This window comes from Syngnathus scovelli, chromosome 15 (genome assembly GCF_024217435.2).
Source record: "Syngnathus scovelli strain Florida chromosome 15, RoL_Ssco_1.2, whole genome shotgun sequence".
Lineage (NCBI taxonomy): Eukaryota > Metazoa > Chordata > Actinopteri > Syngnathiformes > Syngnathidae > Syngnathus > Syngnathus scovelli.
In genome coordinates, this window is record NC_090861.1 from 2,087,081 (window position 1) to 2,107,135 (window position 20,055).

At 43.5% G+C, this 20,055-nt stretch overlaps 1 protein-coding gene and 2 long non-coding RNA genes across 3 annotated transcripts in view; 2 read left to right on the forward strand and 1 right to left on the reverse strand.

Annotated features, from left to right (window-relative positions):
* LOC125982752 (uncharacterized) overlaps nucleotides 1-746 on the forward strand; it is a 54,318-nt gene extending 53,572 nt beyond the window's left edge. Inside the window, exons 9-10 of the long non-coding RNA XR_007486472.2 lie at nucleotides 227-297; nucleotides 546-746. This is a non-coding gene — a long non-coding RNA (uncharacterized lncRNA). The remainder of the gene's footprint in view (nucleotides 1-226; nucleotides 298-545) is intronic.
* Nucleotides 747-3,177: 2,431 nt separating this feature from the next.
* On the reverse strand, nucleotides 3,178-14,893 carry nsg2 (neuronal vesicle trafficking associated 2). Its single transcript, XM_049742123.1, has 4 exons — nucleotides 14,755-14,893; nucleotides 10,156-10,260; nucleotides 4,986-5,096; nucleotides 3,178-4,445 (listed from the first exon to the last, which is right to left on the reverse strand). Exons 1-4 carry the CDS (start codon nucleotides 14,881-14,883, stop codon nucleotides 4,236-4,238), a joined length of 555 nt encoding a protein of 184 aa, XP_049598080.1. The 5' UTR covers nucleotides 14,884-14,893; the 3' UTR covers nucleotides 3,178-4,235.
* Nucleotides 5,007-16,022, forward strand: LOC125981998 (uncharacterized). Its single transcript, XR_007486233.2, has 2 exons — nucleotides 5,007-5,113; nucleotides 10,458-16,022. It is a non-coding gene; the product is annotated as an uncharacterized lncRNA (long non-coding RNA).
* The last annotated feature ends 4,033 nt before the right edge of the window (nucleotides 16,023-20,055 follow it).

A 20,055-nucleotide genomic window follows, 5' to 3' on the forward strand; every position in this document is an offset into this window, starting at 1 on the left:
TGCGGGAAACAAGTCTTATCAGCACCTCAAAATCAAACGGTAATTTCCCGGCAATAGTAACTATTCTGTAAACACAATTCCAAGAAGAGGTTACACAATAGAAAACATTCTGGGGAAATTAGAAGCTGTGTACTAAAAATAATGGCCGTATTGGTCTCTGGTGACGCAAGATTTTTATTTTTTTTTTTATCTTATCACATGTGGAACTTATGCTCCTTTTTTGTAGATTATCTGGTTGCCTCGGTCCATCCTGAAGTGTCGAAGGCCTAGCGAGGAGCCCTTTATGATGCATTCAAGGTCAGTGGTGATTATGCATTTTCGCAGCATGTCCGGTCCCAAATCTTCAAGGTTGCACAAATTCAGGAAAACATCTTTAGCATTTCACTGATGAACCTCGTCTAGTCACATCACACAGATGTATCACCTCTGACAAGATACACAGTGAATAGAAGAAGTCTACACACCCTTAGCACTGAACTAAGCAGACTTAAGGCAAAGCTAATTGACTCTGATAGAAATGATTGATGGTTCTACTCGGAATGCAGGGGCTATTTGGAAGGTCCAAATATGGTCCATTTCCTGTTCAAGGGGGACCCGCCCAACTGGAACGTCCCTGCTTGAGGACATATGCATAAAAATAGACTCCTATTAGAATTCAAATAAAGTGAGGTGATATATGTATGTACACACACATATATAAATGATTGAATTTTTTGCATGACTCCAGATTAATGACACCCCAGGGATGGTTTCCCTCTCGATGTCAACCCCGCAGCGTTGTCAGTATTCTCTGATTAGCTCCTCGCTTCCTTCCTGAGAAACATTTCTCATCATGTTGAAAATGACTGTCATTTGCCTCCTTGTTGCCATGGCGATCACAATACCAAGCCGCAGCTCGGAATTGAGTTTCACAGCGATGGCGTTCCGCTGCCTCTTCCCTTTCTCTTCTTTTTCCTCCTTTGGGTTGCAGACGCAAGCAGTGCCAGGGATTATCCTTCTATTTCTATTAGTCACGCAGGCTCATAAGCCATGTATCACTTGGAAGATTTGTGTCAGCGCCTGCATCCGCCAAGTGCACACACTCTTCTCATTATTGGAGGATAGAGAGGTTTTAAGGCTGGCGTGAAGTGCAATAATATTCTCAAAGTTTGGCATGTTTGCTGTCAAGCCGTTTGGATGCCAGGATTCTTTAAATGGCGCTGTTGAATATCGGGGCTGCACCCAAATGCTGCGTTCGGTAGATTTGTTGATTTAGTCCAACTAGCCAGCCAGCCCTTTTCTAAAACCTCTTTCATTAAAGTTACTGGTCATGTATTCTTTATCCTCTGTGAGAACAACTACCATTAGCGCCGCACTATTGAGCTTAGAGGAGTTGAGATCGCTCATTGAACGTATTTATCTGGCTTGTACTGCCTCCTTGTGGCCAAGAGAGTAGGATATTTTGTTGAGGAAGGAATTTAACTCTTATCTCAAGGCACCTTTGTGTATATTTCCTCAAATAGTGTCGAACCCAAGACTTCCCAACTCATTAAAAATACGAACCAATTTCTATCGCGCTGTTCGTAATAACTAATCTTTCAATTCATCTTGAGGCAATCGGAAGTGGTGCATGTGGGAATCATCCAAATATGAAAGCAGCCAGCTTCAAAAGGCTGATGCGGGTTTGTTGATGTGATGTCTTCTCCACACTTCCGCTGGGCCGTGAAATCCAATAAAATCCTCTGGACAAGGCTTACTGAGGGGTGGAAGAAACATTTTATGGAGCCATCTTCACTATGGACCTCTAGCTTTAATAATCTGTTGCCCACTTGTTTCTCACTTTAATAACCATACCTTTACCTCAGTGCAGCTCAACTGCTTTGTCTCTCTCAGATTACCTTTCCTCATTTAGTAGGAGAAACCGGAAAAGCAATTTCATATATATAGATATGTATATAATGCAGTGATTTTGGGCGTCAGAGGACTCTCAATGACTTTGCACCACAGGAGATATCGAACATGCGGCATCGTGCGGCAACAGTAAAAGAGGATAATGCATGTGTGCACATCTTCAGCGGGAGGGGGGATTGCCGTACGTACACAATAGAGGTCACTTTTTCATCTAGAAGGAAGTACGGTACAGTAATCACCTCTCTCGCTCACGGGAGGAATATAGATGAGTGCATTCAGATGTGTGTGTGTGTGTGTGTGTGTTTGACTACGAATCAACACTCTCAAATTGATGGATAATGCAAACAGTCAATTTAACGAGGAATGGTAATTAGGATTTTACCGCTGCATTAGCTTAGGATAGCGATCATAAGCTACACTGCACTCATCTCTAATGCCTCTACTTAAGTTCAGGTGTTAACTCCAACTTTATTATCTTAGTTGGTTATTCACGCTAAAAATAACGGTTGCGGTTATCCGGATAAGTTTGGTTATTATTGGGTGATGGCGGAGAGAGATCCTGTCAACTGTTCTCAAGAGTGAGTGAGAGTAATTGCATCTCCATAATTCCGCGCATTCCATCCATACAATGGCCGCAACTGCTGATTTTGATCATTAATCACCGATCAAGTGTGCCGCTCGACCCAAGGTCAAGCTTCCCCCCCCCCTTTTCCTTCAGATATGACCGACATCTGACCATGCATGGATTATCCTCATGGCCCACTTTCTCTAGCCAACATTCAATCCAAACTAATACAAATCTTGTGAGCCTGTGTATGTTTGCCAGCGTTAATGATTCAAAGAAAATCATCTGGACTGTCCTAGAAAAAAAAAAACACACTTTAATATCCTAACCATCGATTCATATTCAATGCAGATGATTATGTTGCGCGCTTTGCTCGATGTGAGCAGACTGTGCAACCCTTAACCCAGACAGCTTGTTTTAAATAATTGAATAATATCTTGAATTTTAGATGAGTAAAACTGGCTCGGTGTTTTCTCTTACTTACACGGCACACTGAAAGTAGGCCAAAGACGCACTGCAGTGAAGCATGCAGGTAATCCAAAAGTCAAAACCAAAAAATGACTAAGACTGAAATTGGCAAAAAAATAAAAAAAAAAAAATCCTGTTAATGAAATAAAATACAAAATGAGAGTAATTAAAAAAAAAAGGAAAAGTTGCGGCCAAAAATATTGGGACGCCAGGTCAAGCCCGTTGGTGATGCATAGACAAATGACACAGACGCGTTTCTCACGGGTCACTGCATCGTTTTATTGGGATCGTTTTGAACCAAGGTAGGAGGAGGGCGGCGGGGATGCACCCGGGTTCATTACAGGTATGGCTACAGTACGCTACCGACTAACAACATCACAACAGCTTATAGAAAGCACTCCACCACAGAGCAGATGCTGCAAAATGAAAAGCTGCAGTCATAGTAAATCTGAAAATAAACACACAGCCAATGAACACGTTTCGGCAATAAACACTACCTGCGTTGGTTATTTTCCACGAACAGCTCACTGTGTGTGTACTGTAGTTCCACAAAAAAAAAAAAGATTTTCTTTTCCCCATATTAGTTTACCTTCATTTTCACATCCAGTAAAAACAACACAGAGAACTTTGTTATTGATACTCTGTTGCTAACCAAAACAGCAGCAAATGAATTAACGCGTGTAGTTGTAAAATTGTGTTATAAATGTCTCCCTCAAATACACGCCTCTATTTTCCAACCTGCAAATGGCTATCGACTGGCAGCAACAGCAATATGTAAAAAAAATAACGATAATACTACTACAAACATTGGCAATGATTGTATTACAAAACAAAAAATCAACAACAACTACATTTCTTTGTCGACTTGAGGGCCCATAAAGTGAGATAAGGGGATGTGTAGATGCACAAATTAATCACGTTGAGAAGGTTAAAAACTCCCCAGAGGCGTCTTTAGATTTGATAGGAAGTCAAACAACAACACCAGAGAACATACTTTGTCCAAATTTTTTAGGAGGGGGCGGGGGGGGCATGCCTGAGGTTACTGTACAAATAGTATACAGTACAAGAGGAGATAGTAGACAGCGGCTTGGGTGACTAAGCCACGTACAAAATATCCTAACGCTACTGTAAAAAATAAATCGAATGACAGTCAATAAATAATAAGTGACCAGGATGCCGTGTGTGTGTGTGAGAAAAATGCTCCTCAGTAAGAGCAAATGGAAAAATCCAAATGTCTGCATGCACTCTACAAGCCCTACTGGCACGTGATACACTCGGATGATGTCGACATGGCGTGCGTGTGTCTTGGCGTTCAGTGGGCATCGCCGCCGCCGCCACCGCCGCCGTGCGGAGGCTTGGCATCGTGTGGCTGCCCCCCACCGGGCAGCCAAGGGGAGACAGAGTGCGAGGTGGTCTGCTTGGCCATGCTGTAGTGGCTGATCACCGTGTAGAAGCGCCCTCTGGAGTTGGCGTCCTGCGCGGCGTAGTAGGCCTCCAGCGAGGCTGGGATGCAGCGTTTGTGCTGAAAGCAAAACAAAATGGCTGGAGTCATCAAGGTGATGCCGTGTCATTTCCATTTTTCTGTATAATACGGTGTTGTGTGTCTCCTGAGTGGGCGCACGCTTTCTTTTTTTTGCTCAATATCCAAGTGCAGGTAATGATAGCTCCCCGCAGAGACTCCGAAATAGATTTTAGATTCCACCTTTACGAATCTTTGACGGTCAAGGTGACACAAAAACGGTGCCACAACACAAGTTGAGGAACAAAAAAAATGGGGAGCAGAGGAGAACGATAATGCTCAGCAATTTTCTTTCGGGATGATAATCTTTCGCTTCGATCTACAAGTTATTTAACAAAAGCTTGCGAATGATGAATCATTTTTTGAAGCAACAAAATGGACTTGTCTGCTAATAGGAGAGGTCGTTTTGGAAAACAGATAAAAGTTTGGTCTAGCTATTTTCTCGTAAATGTTCTGGATGGGGATTTTGGAATATATCACTGTGGCATGGGAACAAAATAGAATTGAAAATGTATATGTATCGAGACTTGTTCTTTTTTGTACCTTATAGAGGAATCCGTCTGGGCAGGCGTGGTCATAAGTGAAGGCTTTGTAAACCACCAGGAACACGATGCAAGCCAGGAAGGCCAAGGCCAGGATGATCAGGATGGTGACCTGCAAGCACCAATCAGGTCAGTCAATGTGTTTTTTTTTTTTTTTTTTAACCTCCCATAATGTGAAGACAAGTAATGTGTGAATAAATGCATAGGTAATTTGCACTCGGGGCTTGCGCATGGTCTCGCAGGACAAAATGAAAGTGTGCATGTGTCATTAAGTGTCCTAAGGAGAAATCAACACGCGTGTAATGGCTCGTCTTCTCATTACCATGCAAATAGAAAAGAGTGCAGGAACAAAAAGCTGAACTCAAACCCACTGACTCTTTTGTAATCTAATTAACTTGACGACTCCAGTGACCAAGGTAAACAGCCACTTTTGAATGTAGCGCTTATGTTTACATTTTTCCGTATAATATAATAATACAGTACACCCCAAAATGGATATCAATGCAAATGAATGGGTATTATTGATTTCTTTTTTATGATTATTCGTTTGTCTGGCAGGCTGCACATGCTGTTGTCGGGAAGATTAACATAAAAAAGGGGATTTGCTTTCAGTTTGACACTTTGATTGGACGCCTGTGAAATAGCATTTCATTTGAATTATGCAAATGAGGCCTGGAAGGATATGTGTTTAAAAACCGTAGCGTCTGCCGACTCGTGACAGCTTTGCTTGTGTCGTGCGCAAAAAAATCAATAATAACAAGAATTGCCCTTCCATTAAATTGTAATTTCCTGCCTCCCACGCTCCAATTTTTGGACGTTCCGATTGGCCGCTCCGCTCCGTCGGCTCCCCCCCCCCCTCGAACATGTCATAACAATTAGGCACGCCGGTGATGCTCGGAGTCCATCAGCGTTATTCCGCCTGACGCGCGCACGCCACCCCAGCCGCAGTTGGAACGCATCAGCACATTTTGGGAGACTTTAGGTCAGTTAGCGTCGAAAGGTGCGCCTGGCACGAAACCAATTGACTTGACGGGGAAAAATCGTCTCATCATCATCGTGATGAGTTGTTATCCCCTTTCACAGCATCTTCCGCCGCCGTCGTCTTTTGTGTCATTAGCGCTTCTCAACATGCCACCGTGCAGCATTATCGCTCCCGAGGCGGCCCTCTTCCTGTCGCTCCTGATAACAGACGAGCAGGAAGAGGTTTGGGACCGGGAACCCTAACGAGAGTCGACAGAGGCAATAAGGAGCGCCGGGTGCGTGACGCTTGATGTGCCTGCCGGGTTGGGTGGCGACGGGGAGAGATGTGCAGCTGCTTCAAAAAAAAGAATGTGGGGGGGACATTGAAGGGAATTCTTCACGCTTATGTTATCGAGAGGAGAAATTGCAAACCACCAGTGACAAATATTTTGGCAGGCATAGAGTAAATCCTCAAATATGGCTCTTAAAAGTTTGGACGAGCTTGGATTATGCAGGTGTTCCTAATAATGGGACTCTCCATCCCTCTTCTTTGCCTGTCAGGCTGAAACCCGCCACCCACATCCTCTCTGACAGGCAACGTAGAAAAGAGGGGGGCTAAGTCACACACCCTCGCACAAACCGCATAAGATTTAGTGGGAGGGAGAAAGAATACATTTGTAATATTAGTCACAATTTAAATTATAATAAATCTTGACAAATGACATGATGGCATAAATGAGGTCTTCTGAGGACACGGTTGATATGGCGACGGTAGCGCAGCTAAGCTAAGGTGTGTGTGCATATCAAGCAAACTGCTTTGGGTGACCTTTTGTGTGTGTCTGTGAGGTGATTACGCCGCAGACGCCGCCATTACACATAAAGGTCGCTCAAAGTGCACCCGGGTCATTAAGAAATGATGCCGTTAGGAGCCGAAGCGGCAAAATGACTAACGGTCACTTTATTAATTACCGTAACAAAGTATTTGTGCTTTTTTTTTTACTTTCCAGCACTTGTTGGTAGTCATGCTGCATTGGTATTCAACATGTGTCCTTTGTGCGTGTGTGTGTGTGTGTGTGTGTGTGTGTGTGTGTGTGTTTGGAAGCCATCTTGCTTGTTTGGAGCCATTAAAGATGCAATGTGACATTAAAGGCTGAAAAGCGGCCCCTTGAGTGGAATTGTAAAGCAGCCGCTTGGCAGCATGTGCTTACTTTAAAGCCAGACAGATGCTAATCGTGCTAACGTATCCCAATTACAAGATTACGCTTTGCTGCAAACCAAGCTCAAATAAAATAGGAAAAGAACTCAAATAAATGAAGCAAACGTAGTCAATGGTTCTATCGCACAGATCCATTTGATTGGCATTGAATCAGCTGGGCTGTGTTAACACCCACAACGGAGCAACCCGCCCTTTTTTAAATCTATGATGCTTGCTACTCTACTAGCCTAACTGAAAAGTTTATCTTTTATTATTACTTTTGACAGTGGTACTCTTACTTTTGGCTCCTCGACCGACCTCTGGCATGTGCCAACGTATTGAAGGCTGCACGGAGATAATTATACTCGCTGGCTTGCGATGAAACTTTTTGTTTTTGGCAAGTGAGCCAAGCTTTTTATGATGCTGTACAAAGGAAGGTCAGTGTGGAATGGAGGACTCCTTTAACTTTTTAGCTGAAGCGTGTGGAACGAGAAGGACGTTTGAGATCGCAACGTGTCGGTATTGAACGTCAGCCGCCGCTTCCTTTTGAGGTTGATGCGAATGGCGCACAACAGAAGCCATCTGGACTTAATTAATCATCTCACATTTCGCTCAGCACACAGCCACAGGCCCTTGTGATTTATCTGTCTGTCCGACCCTGAGGAGCTGTCCGTCCATCTTGCCCGTCTGGCAGCTGACAATCGGGATGTCTTGACTGTGACAAATGGCTTCGGTCAGCCTTTGCCGAGGCGGCTTGACCTAACCCACGCCGCGCTAATATCCACTTCTCAGGGTACTCTCGCTTCCTCACAAATTCCAAAAGGCTTGGAAGTTTGCGTTGGTGAGCTTTGTGCCAAGCCTGGGGTATCTCGCCGTCACATCTGGCCGCTTCACTTTATCAGCAGCCAGTTTTTCCAACAATATGATGCGCGTGTGTGATTACTTGCCAGTAGAAGCTGGCCACAGAATGCTGGCTCGGCATAACACGGCGGCGAGGACAAGAAAGGATGAAAAGAAATTGGGGATGAGGCAGATAAAAAAATGGTGACGGAAACAAGCTGGTGAGAACACTCCTGTAGAGTCTTTAAACCGCCGCCCTTAATCGTGGCCGTCAGCTCTCGTTAAGATGACTTCGGCTGAACTTTGAAATATGAACGTGTAGCCCCGAAGGTGTCCCCTCCGTTTCTCACCTCGCCTTTCGCATGAATCTGGAGATGCCTGGTAAGAGGTGTCACTTCTCGCGCCGACTCCCAACTTCAACACCGACTTGTCATTTTAACACCTTTTTACTGGTCAACTAAAATGACGCGCTATGCCGTCGGGCGCAAGAAAGAGATTCAGTGCTTTACACGTTACATGATGTGAATCATCTCCAGCAAAATATCTGTAATGATAATCGCTCTTGGCTGAGGATAAAGAATATATGCCGGAAGACTATTTGTTAGGCCAACTGAATGAATTGAGTTGGTGATTTTTCTAACAAGCGAAACAAAGTTGCACTTGGAACACAATGTCGCGCATCTTGTCCAGCGGGGCTAATCGGAAAGACACGGGAGGGACGGACGGGGGTGAGTTGAAAGCAGGCGACGGGATGGCGATGGGGGACTTGAGAGGTAATGACACTTGAACCCTATTGGCTGGCGACAAAAGTCTTTCTAGTTTTGGAACGTGTTTCTATGCTAATGACGGAATAGGATTCCTCCTATTGGTCTTATTGGGGACGTTGTCACGGCTGCGTGGGCTGCGATATTCCTGCGGTGGCTTGTTGAATATGTGAGTGAGGAAGGAGACAAACGCAGGCGGGAAAAGAAGAGAGGAGCGGGAAAAGAGGACGGAAGGTGGGAAGAAGAGGGAGATGGGCGAGCCAGGGCGGATTAGAGAGCTGTGAGCTTCTACAGCCATCAACACAAACTGCAAAGCTTTGAAGAAAGAAGAGATGTGCAAGCATCCCGCGTGCGCGCAAAATCAGCTCGTCAGTGTAAGCCAAGGCGGCGGTCGGCTTGAGCCCGCAAAAAGCAAGCGACATCACACGGAATCGGAGCCACTGACTTGCATTTGTGCCTAACAAAAGCGGAAGGCAGCGCGCGCCCGCCTAAGCCGACTGCATCGTTTCTGGAAAAGTCTGATAAACACGGGTGGCGCTTTTCCAACGTTAATACTCACGCCGCAATCTACACTCAGGTTATGGATGAGGTGAAAAAACAAATAACCTTGACATGGGGAGAAAGGCAGTTTTTCAATTTGATCCAATTTCAGCGTTTTTCTTTCCTACACTGATTTTAAACTCGGGATCAGGTTTCAAAGTGGGGTTTTAAACTGGGGTTAAGGTTTTAAAATAGGGTTAAGGTTTCAAAGTAGGGTTTTAAATGAAGGTTTTAAAATAGGGTTAAGGTTTCAAAGTAGGGTTTGAAACTGAGTTCCAAAGTAGGGTTTTAAATTCGGGTCAGAGTTTCAAAGTAGGGTTTCTAATTTGGGTTAGGGTTTTAATTATTTTTACCGTGGCTTATTCACGTTCCCTAATTTTGGTAAGTGCGGGATCCGAGACCAAAATTATAGCATTGTATCTTATGAATGGAATAAACCAAAGTACGGACTTTTCATTGGAGTTTTACATCCACTCCCCGGGTCGCTACGTACGCACCTCGGGTCGTCTCCTCCTACCTCATGACTCTCATGGCGGGTTGCCATGGCGACAGCTTTTCTTTGCTGCCATGACAACGTGACCTCTCTTTGGTCTCCCCTAACAACGACGCGAAGAGAATGAAGCAGACCGCCGGGCGGGCCGCGCGGTCACGTTGAGGCGCTTCATCGTGCGATTGGCACCCTCCGCGCCACTCCGAGGTGCCAGCTAGCGTGTGTGATGATGATGCGGTCGTGTTATCAAATATACATTAGATGACAAACACTGTGAACTCGTGACTCGCTTTTGTATCTAATGAGGCAGATCAATCCTTGTAATTAGAGAAATGTCATCATCATCATTACTATGATTAATAATCATTTCCGCTCCTCCTACCTTGAGTCTCTCAGACACGCCGTCAGTGATGGTGAACTCCTCCACTTTGGGAACCTTCAGACGCTTTTTCTCCGTCTGGTACTCGGTGCGAGTTTTCACCACAACCTGCAGTGATAGTCACACTTTATTTATAAGTAGATGTGAGAAATCGGTGACACGCAGGTGTGAAAAATGCCAAGTTGCATTTTGAGGGGAAAACACAAATGATTGAATGCGAGAGAAAGTCTGTTAGGGTTTGGGAATCTGGAAATATTAGCGTTAACTGATGCAAAATCATGTGCGGTGTGAATTTTAATGCACAGCCCAAACAGATGAAGCACTGAAACCAGAATGACTCTCATCGGGAGCTCAAGGACAAATTCACAGAAATGGCGTTCGTACGTATATACACGATCACACTCACGCAAGTCATTTTGAAAATGGAAAGTGAGGAGGGATGAAAGATGGATAATAGAAAGCGAAGGGTGATATGGAGGTTATGGTTACATACTGAATCTGAACCCTGGCATCAAACATCAACCTCAGGACGTGATAGTCCACTTACAGAAAATGTGGAAAATGTCATTTCAATGCCTGTAAGGGATATGGAGGGAAATTGGAATTGTCTGCTTCCAATCAAAATGGCCGACATCCTACACATTTCGGCCATGGGTCCATAAGACTTCTATTATGATGGACACGTCCACCAAAATGGTATCTGAGACATTTTTTTTCCTGAGCGAGTCTTGGGAAATAATGTCCGGAAACACGCTTCAATATTTACCAGGCGCTTCCTAAAATTGGTGACTTATTATTCTACCGCTGAAGTCTTTCAAGAGGGCCTTTGCACTCATTCTATGCTTGTCTCTCAGTATTTCCACAAGTAGGAATCATCCTAGAGAGTTACTCACTCTCCAGGCTAATAAGGTCATGTGGCCGGAATTCAAGAGCGCTGACCCGAGAGAAAAGCACGATGTTCTATTCTGAGGCGTGTGGGAAAAAAGGACGTGCCAACAAAATAATATCATCTTAAAACAGGATATTGAGGAAAGGGTAATTTTGTGATGTGGACAAGAATGGAGCTGCAAGGTTTGCTTTTTTTTTTTTTTTGCTGAATTGAAAACTATTATGTTTCTTTTATTGCTGCTCTTCTTCTCGGACATCGATTAGCTGTCACCAACACTGCAATAACAACCCCCCCAAAAAAACACTTACAGAAAACCATAGGGCTTCAAATATTGAATTGCCTTGTTATTCAATTGTTTCTCACTATTATTATTTAAACCCTGTGTATATATTTTTAGGGAGTTAGAGAGGTGAGTTTTACAAAACGTTCTGGCGACTATCAATTTCATCATTTGAGGAAATTTGACTTTTTTTTTTTATTTACTGTCACAAGAAGCCTGTATTGAAAAATGAGATACTCCTGCAATTTGTATTTGCTTCCATTACAAAAGTGTCGTTCCTATGATTGCTCCTTTACGTCAGGCTCCAATTTGGGAGCTGCTGTGCACTTTGTTCTCCGAGAGAAGGCCGCTGGCTAAAGGGGTAGCAACATTGATTAATGAGCACTTCATTAGAGGAGATGGAAAGCAAAAAAAGGTGGTTGAATAACGAGGCAACAAAAAAGTGTCGCAAACCTTACGGCCCCTGAGCGAGCACCAAAGCAAAATGGTGACATTATTTAAGGTTCAGACCAGTGTCACGCTTGGACGAGGAGGGGGGGCTCGGGGGCTCAATCGGATGTGTTGTATACACCTTCCGCCACGTTGACCCTCTAAAGAAAAAAAAAAGCTTACAGAAGACAAACCTTGACCTCGTTTTTCAGAGTCCATTTTGAGGCCAACATTTCTAAAGAATCGAGAGAGGCAGAAAGCCAATTAGTGGCTTGGAGATGACAGCAACATGTTAAAGTCCCAAAAGTGATTTTGGGGAGGCCCCATTTCAACCCCTTACACTGAGTGCCAAGCAGGGAAGAAATGAGTACCATTGTTATGATGGTCACTGGTATGACCCGGCCGGGGGTTTGAACCCCCGACCTCCCAATCTCAGGGCGGACACTCTCCTCTCAGGCCACTGAGCTGGTAGTTGTTGACATGTCTCATTTGACACCAGTTGCTTCCAGACGGAATCTTTTGATTTATGTGGGGTGATCCTTTTGAAAACACAATCTTTCTTTAAAGAATGCACTTCACAAAAGATAACCCTGCTTTTTCTCTCTTTCTCCAGTATCAGTATTTTTGATGTCACATTCCCTGCGGAAATGCTGTCAGATCCCCCCCCCCCCCCTGCCCCCCCACTACTCATCACTAGATAGGGAGTTTCATGTTCTCTCCACAAAATGATGATGAGGGAAAGCTTAAAAAAATGAAAGGCAGCTTGTAGAATATGTAAAAAAAAGAAAAATGTGTAGTGCTGTCAGATGCTTTGCTGCGACATTAAATGAAACAAGGAAATAATCAAAGGTGTGTCAAAATGTTTACCAGGAAACAACACTGAGTCTAATCGCTGAAATAGAGAACAAGGCGTCTGTCTGAACTGAACTGCAACTCTTTTAATGTTGCTGACATTTTCAGTGCACCAGCAATTGATTTAGTTGCAGAGTTGAAATGTTGTGCGCCGGCAAAATGAAAAGGGCCGAAATCAAACGTACTGAAAGATGGCAAAAATGTTAAGTACATCTGCAGGCCGGTCGGAGCGTAGCAACTTTAGAATCCAATCACATCGTGTTCTGAGCCAGCCTGTCTCCAAGGATGAGCCGGGCCGGCCCACTTAAGTCAGACGTTTTTTTTTAATTCAACAGACGTCCGCAGAGTAAATCCATTTTTACAGACGCGGAATGAAAAAGACCCAAATTGAGGGAAAGTGCAGATAGGAGGACTGAAGAAAAGATTTTTTGCAACTAAGATCATCTTCCTGTGTAAACACAAACATTAAATTCATCTATAGACTGTAAGACAATAAAAAATATTAGATTTAATCCTATTTCAAAATCATGGCGAAATCTACCTGCTCTCTCCATCCGCCAACTCCTTCTACTTGTTTTTATAAACCGAACTGCCGATTCAATCCCGATTCCATCGTCCTCGCTCGGACTGAATCCAATCTAATACTCGTCTGCCCTAGCTCATGTAGGCCAAAGCCATATTACACCAATGTGTGTGTGCGCACTAACCCCGCAGTGGAGTGTGACCACAAAGTCACCAGGCGGGATGGAAAGAGCTTTTTACTAGTCTAGCGCCGGCCGATGTAGGCTACTGGTCAGCTCAAACGACCCGCTACATTAGTTTGAAAGGCACACAACCAAGATCAGATCAAAGCACTGCGGTAAAATAAACTGTCGGCCACTACATCACTTAAAACAGTGACCTCTGCCCAAGATGTCAAAATAGAACTCAAAGTGATTCTTTAGTTGCCCTGTGGAAACGCAACGATTGAGTCAAAGTGGTACTTGGCAAGAAATCAACATTTGAATCGTGGCCTCTGACATGAAGATGAAATCATTTGCATCACTTCAATAGAAAATTCTGCTTTGACTCAAATAAAGGGATCTACTCCAATAAATGCCAGACCTACACATGAACTGCCTTTCCACCGGGACACTCTCAATAAGAACAAAGATGCGGGGTAGACTTTGCCGCGTGTGATTAGCGCCGGCGCTTCATCCAGGCCATTTTAAGCAGCTTACGCAGACCCAACAAAAAAACATGTTTTCAGTCGGGGAGGAGCAGACGACAACATCTGCAGTGGCTGACAGCCGAGAAAGACATCTCTCTTATCTCTTTGCTTTTTCTTCAAACAGGACCAACAATAATTGAGTGCTACATCCCTGGGGTTCAGCCTTACTTGTCCTGCCAATGATATACACATCATAGATAGTGCGTGTGTGTGTTTGCGTGCATGTGTGTGTGTGTGCAATACTGCAATCTCAATGCCAGCCTGTCGGTGTATGGAGAGTGACAGCTCTTTAAATGTCATGTCACATAGTACAAACCGGTGCTTCCTGACAGATATTGCTTGTCAGACACACGCAGGATGGACAAACCGTGAAGAATTCAAACCACCGTCCTATTTACCAGACGAAAACAACAGCGGAGTAGTTTATTACACAACCGTCGCTATTATTTTAATCGGAAAGTCGATTAGCTACTGATTGCACCAAATAAACAACCAATGAATGGCTTTCATTATCCTATCAGGAACACACAAAGAGAGAATTTAAAACCGCTGTTCTTCAGGAGGAGAAAACATCTGCAGTTGAGACCTTCCTCAAATAAATGCCCTTATCTGGTACATGTGAGCATATTCACATATTAAACTGCTGGCCAAAACAGCAGCCCCTACCACGCATGTAAGTAGTTTCTCAGATGAGGAGATTCAAAAGCAATCGAGTGAACGATTAGCGTTCCAGTCGGCTCTTGACTGAACATGCGGTGTGAATGATCACCATGGTGATAGGATTAACAAACGGCGGGGTGTGGACTACTTTAGGATGCGGGGGATGACTAATGACTTCATTTGCCTCCTAATGACAAACGGGGAAACAAACCAAGCACAAAAGGCTGGATGGACATTGTGTTGGGGTGGTGAAAGCCTCCATGGGGGAAGGTGGGCACTCACCTTGTCGGGGGCTTGGCTCTGCAGGCTGCCCACATCCAGAGGAGTGATGAGGGGCACGTTTTGGAAGCCATCCTCCACGCTGGCCGCTTTGGCCCCTTTGTCCTGAAGATTACTCCCCAGTTTTACCATCTTGCAGATCTTCTTGTTCCCCTGGACGTGGAAGAAAATAAATAAATTAATTAAAAAAATATATATATATAAATATATATATATATATATGTGTGTGTGTGTGCGTGTGTTTTTAGGTTAATGAAAGCTTTTCTCAAAATATTCAACTAAAACATAATGAGACAAATTAACATGGTTACTGTTGTTGACCAGATTTGTGAGGCAATGACTTGTGAAATTTAATAAAACAATCAAAAGATGCATTACACTTACTATGACCGATAACAAGTGCCCGTCAAAACTTCAAATATAAAAAAAGAATGCATGAATTATTAAAACATTTATATATATGGTGAAAATTAGAATGCAGAAAAGCTTAACAGTCAATATTAATGTTGTGTTACATGAAAATAAAAATGATTTTTTTTTTCATTTTATAGCTGTATGTATTTTTAAAATAGAAGTCAGCAAGACGATTGAGAGGCAAGCCTGTAGATGAGATGTAAACATGCGGATAGATGGAGGTACTTACAGGGTGCTGCGGATGGGGATGAGGAGCAGGTGATGCTGCTGATGCTGATGCTGCTGCTGCGGCGGCGGCGGGAGAGATGCGACGCTGCTGCACCGCACGCACCAACTGGATGTCTGGAGGCGCTCTTCTTCCAACCAGCAGACGGCCCAACCCCCTAATCCCAAATCCTCATCTGTTCTGCTGTGCAGCAACACCCAGACGGTAATTCCTTTTTTGGTGGAGGTGTGGGGACCCCCTTTGGGAGCTGAATGAATGGTGCGTTCAGAGGCTTCAAGTAAAATCTAAAGGCATATCACAGTGCCCATGTGGAAAGCATTTTTTTTTCAATAATAAGAAACTACTTTTTTAAGAAAACAAAAGCTTCACTATACAATGTAATTTTTTTCATTTAAAAAAGAGCCTTACCATATAGATATAGTGAGCAAGCTACAGTTTTTTTTTTTTTTGTCTGTGCTAAATTGACTGTAATGTTAGGAGTGATCCAGCAGCCCTTTCCCAAGATGACAGCTTACGGCGCCCATGAGCGACATCTAGTGTTTGTATACAGTCATAACAGCATGATTTATGATTGAGTTATTATTATACATAAATAGAAAATAAAGCATCCATGAGGTATTAAATAAATGAATCAAACCAAATTAGATTTATTTCTTCATGCAACTGCTTGAAGGGTTTGAGATGCTCTTGTACTCATACTTGAATACTTGAACTCATACATGGTAGTATGAATAACTGTGTAACACTTGTGCCAAGGTGGCCAAATGGAGTAAGATTTGGTCTGGAGTCCAGGAGAGGTGAGTTCGAGACCTGGTTTGTGCTATTTTTTATCCTGGAAAACTTTGCATACGATACTGTTCGCTTGTGAGCTGCTCCATAAAAGCATACATGTACCTTCCGTTGTCTATGTGAGTTTCGTAGTGTAGTGGTTAGTGCACTGGACTTTACCCCCAGTGACCTGAGTTCAAATCCCAGTAGGTTCCAAAGTCTTTTATCATGGAAAACTTTGCCTACGATACAGTTCGTTTGTGAGCTGCTCCATAAAAGCATACATGTACCTTCCTTGGTATATGTGAGTTCCGTAGTGTAGTGGTTAGTGCACTGGACTTTAACCCCCCAGCGACCTGAGTTCAAATCCCAGGAGGGTCCAAAGCCTTTTATCATGGAAAACTTTGCATACGATACTATTCGCTTGTGAGTTGCTCCATAAAAGCATACATGTACCTTCCATGGTCTATGTGATTTCCGTAGTGTAGTGGTTAGTGCACTGGACTTTAACCCCAGTGACCTGAGTTCAAATCCCAGTAGATTCTAAAATATTTTATCATGGAAAAAGTTCTTTACTGTTCGCTTGTGAGCTTCTCCATAAAAGCATACATGTACCTTCCATGGTATATGTGAGTTCCGTAGTGTAGTGGTTAGTGCACTGGACTTTAACCCCCCAGCAACCTGCGTTCAAATCCCAGGAGGGTCCAAAGTCTTTTATCATGGAAAACTTTGCATACGATACTATTCGCTTGTGAGCTGCTCCATAAAAGCATACATGTACCGTCCATGGTCTATGTGAGTTCCGTAGCATAGTGGTTAGTGCACAGGACTTTAACCCCAGTGACCTGAGTTCAAATCCCAGTAGGTTCCAAAGTCTTTTATCATGGAAAACTTTGCATACGGTACAGTTCGCTTGTGAGCTGCTCCATAAAAGCATACATGTAACTTCCCTTGTCTATGTGAGTTCCGTAGTGTAGTGGTTACTGCACTGGACTTTAACCCCAGTGACCTGAGTTCAAATCCCAGTAGATTCTAAAATATTTTATCATGGAAAAAGTTCTTTACTGTTCGCTTGTGAGCTTCTCCATAAAAGCATACATGTACCTTCCATGGTATATGTGAGTTCCGTAGTGTAGTGGTTAGTGCACTGGACTTTAACCCCCCAGCGACCTGAGTTCAAATCCCAGGAGGGTCCAAAGTCTTTTATCATGGAAAACTTTGCATACGATACTATTCGCTTGTGAGTTGCTCCATAAAAGCATACATGTACCTTCCATGGTCTATGTGAGTTCCGTAGTGTAGTGGTTAGTGCACTGGACTTTAACCCCAGTGACCTGAGTTCAAATCCCAGTAGATTCTAAAATATTTTATCATGGAAAAAGTTCTTTACTGTTCGCTTGTGAGCTTCTCCATAAAAGCATACATGTACCCTCCATGGTATATGTGAGTTTCGTAGTGTAGTGGTTAGTGCACTGGACTTTAACCCCCCAGCGACCTGAGTTCAAATCCCAGGAGGGTCCAAAGCCTTTTATCATGGAAAACTTTGCATACGATACTATTCGCTTGTGAGTTGCTCCATAAAAGCATACATGTACCTTCCATGGTCTATGTGAGTTCCGTAGTGTAGTGGTTAGTGCACTGGACTTTAACCCCAGTGACCTGAGTTCAAATCCCAGTAGATTCTAAAATATTTTATCATGGAAAAAGTTCTTTACTGTTCGCTTGTGAGCTTCTCCATAAAAGCATACATGTACCTTCCATGGTATATGTGAGTTCCGTAGTGTAGTGGTTAGTGCACTGGACTTTAACCCCCCAGCAACCTGCGTTCAAATCCCAGGAGGGTCCAAAGTCTTTTATCATGGAAAACTTTGCATACGATACTATTCGCTTGTGAGCTGCTCCATAAAAGCATACATGTACCGTCCATGGTCTATGTGAGTTCCGTAGCATAGTGGTTAGTGCACAGGACTTTAACCCCAGTGACCTGAGTTCAAATCCCAGTAGGTTCCAAAGTCTTTTATCATGGAAAACTTTGCATACGGTACAGTTCGCTTGTGAGCTGCTCCATAAAAGCATACATGTAACTTCCCTTGTCTATGTGAGTTCCGTAGTGTAGTGGTTACTGCACTGGACTTTAACCCCAGTGACCTGAGTTCAAATCCCAGTAGATTCTAAAATATTTTATCATGGAAAAAGTTCTTTACTGTTCGCTTGTGAGCTTCTCCATAAAAGCATACATGTACCTTCCATGGTATATGTGAGTTCCGTAGTGTAGTGGTTAGTGCACTGGACTTTAACCCCCCAGCGACCTGAGTTCAAATCCCAGGAGGGTCCAAAGTCTTTTATCATGGAAAACTTTGCATACGATACTATTCGCTTGTGAGTTGCTCCATAAAAGCATACATGTACCTTCCATGGTCTATGTGAGTTCCGTAGTGTAGTGGTTAGTGCACTGGACTTTAACCCCAGTGACCTGAGTTCAAATCCCAGTAGATTCTAAAATATTTTATCATGGAAAAAGTTCTTTACTGTTCGCTTGTGAGCTTCTCCATAAAAGCATACATGTACCCTCCATGGTATATGTGAGTTTCGTAGTGTAGTGGTTAGTGCACTGGACTTTAACCCCCCAGTGACCTGAGTTCAAATCCCAGTAGGTTCCAAAGTCTTTTATCATGGAAAACTTTGCATACGGTACAGTTCGCTTGTGAGCTGCTCCATAAAAGCATACATGTAACTTCCCTTGTCTATGTGAGTTCCGTAGTGTAGTGGTTAGTGCACTGGACTTTAACCCCAGTGACCTGAGTTCAAATCCCAGTAGATTCTAAAATATTTTATCATGGAAAAAGTTCTTTACTGTTCGCTTGTGAGCTTCTCCATAAAAGCATTCATGTACCTTCCATGGTATATGTGAGTTCCGTAGTGTAGTGGTTAGTGCACTGGACTTTAACCCCCCAGCAACCTGAGTTCAAATCCCAGGAGGGTCCAAAGTCTTTTATCATGGAAAACTTTGCATACGATACTATTCGCTTGTGAGCAGTTCCATAAAAGCATACATGTACCTTCCATGGTATATGTGAGTTCTGTAGTGTAGTGGTTAATACACTGGACTTTAACCCCAGTAACCTGAGTTCAAATCCCACTAGATTCCTAACCATTTTATCATGGAAAACTTTGCATACGATAGTTCGCTTGTGAGCTGCTCCATAAAAGCATACATGTAACTTCCCTGTTCTATGTGAGTTCCGTAGTGTAGTGGTTAATTCACTGGACTTTCACACCAGTGAACTGAGTTCAAATCTTGGTAGGTACCAAAATATTTTATCATGGAAAAATATGCATTACTGTTCACTTGAGCTGCTCCATAAAAGCACACATGTACCTTCTGTGTAATGTGAGTGTTCTGTAGTGTAGTGGTTAGTGCACTGGACTTTCACCCCAGCGACCTGAGTTCGAATCCCAGTAGGAACTCAAATATTTAATTTTTTCAAATTTTTTAGAGCTAGGGTTAGAGCTAGAGCTAGAGTTAGGGTTAGAGCTAGGGTTAGAGCTAGAGCTAGGGTTGGAGCTAGAGCTAGAGTTAGGGTTAGAGCTAGGGTTAGAGCTAGAGTTAGGGTTAGGGTTAGAGCTAGAGCTAGAGTTAGGGTTAAGTTTAGAGCTAGAGTTAGGGTTAGAGCTAGAGCTAGAGCTAGAGTTAGAGTTAGGGTTAGAGTTAGAGCTAGAGCAAGAGCTAGAGCTAGAGTTAGGGTTAGAGCTAGGGTTAGGGCTAGGGTTAGGGTTAGAGCTAGAGCTAGAGCTAGGGTTAGGGTTAGAGCTAGGATTAGGGTTAGAGCTAGAGTTAGAGCTAGAGTTAGGGTTAGGGTTAGGGTTAGAGCTAGAGTTAGGGTTAGGGTTAGAGC

What these genes read in the sequence shown, in the direction of transcription:
- nsg2 (XM_049742123.1), bottom strand. Translation starts at nt 14,883, where the DNA reads ATGGTAAAACTGGGGAGTAATCTTCAGGACAAAGGGGCCAAAGCGGCC. An exon ending in AGAGCCAAGCCCCCGACAAG is followed by an intron (nt 10,261 to 14,754) that starts GTGAGTGCCCAC and finishes CTATCACTGCAG; the next exon opens with GTTGTGGTGAAAACTCGCAC. An exon ending in CAGACGGATTCCTCTATAAG is followed by an intron (nt 4,446 to 4,985) that starts GTACAAAAAAGA and finishes TTTTGCTTTCAG; the next exon opens with CACAAACGCTGCATCCCAGC.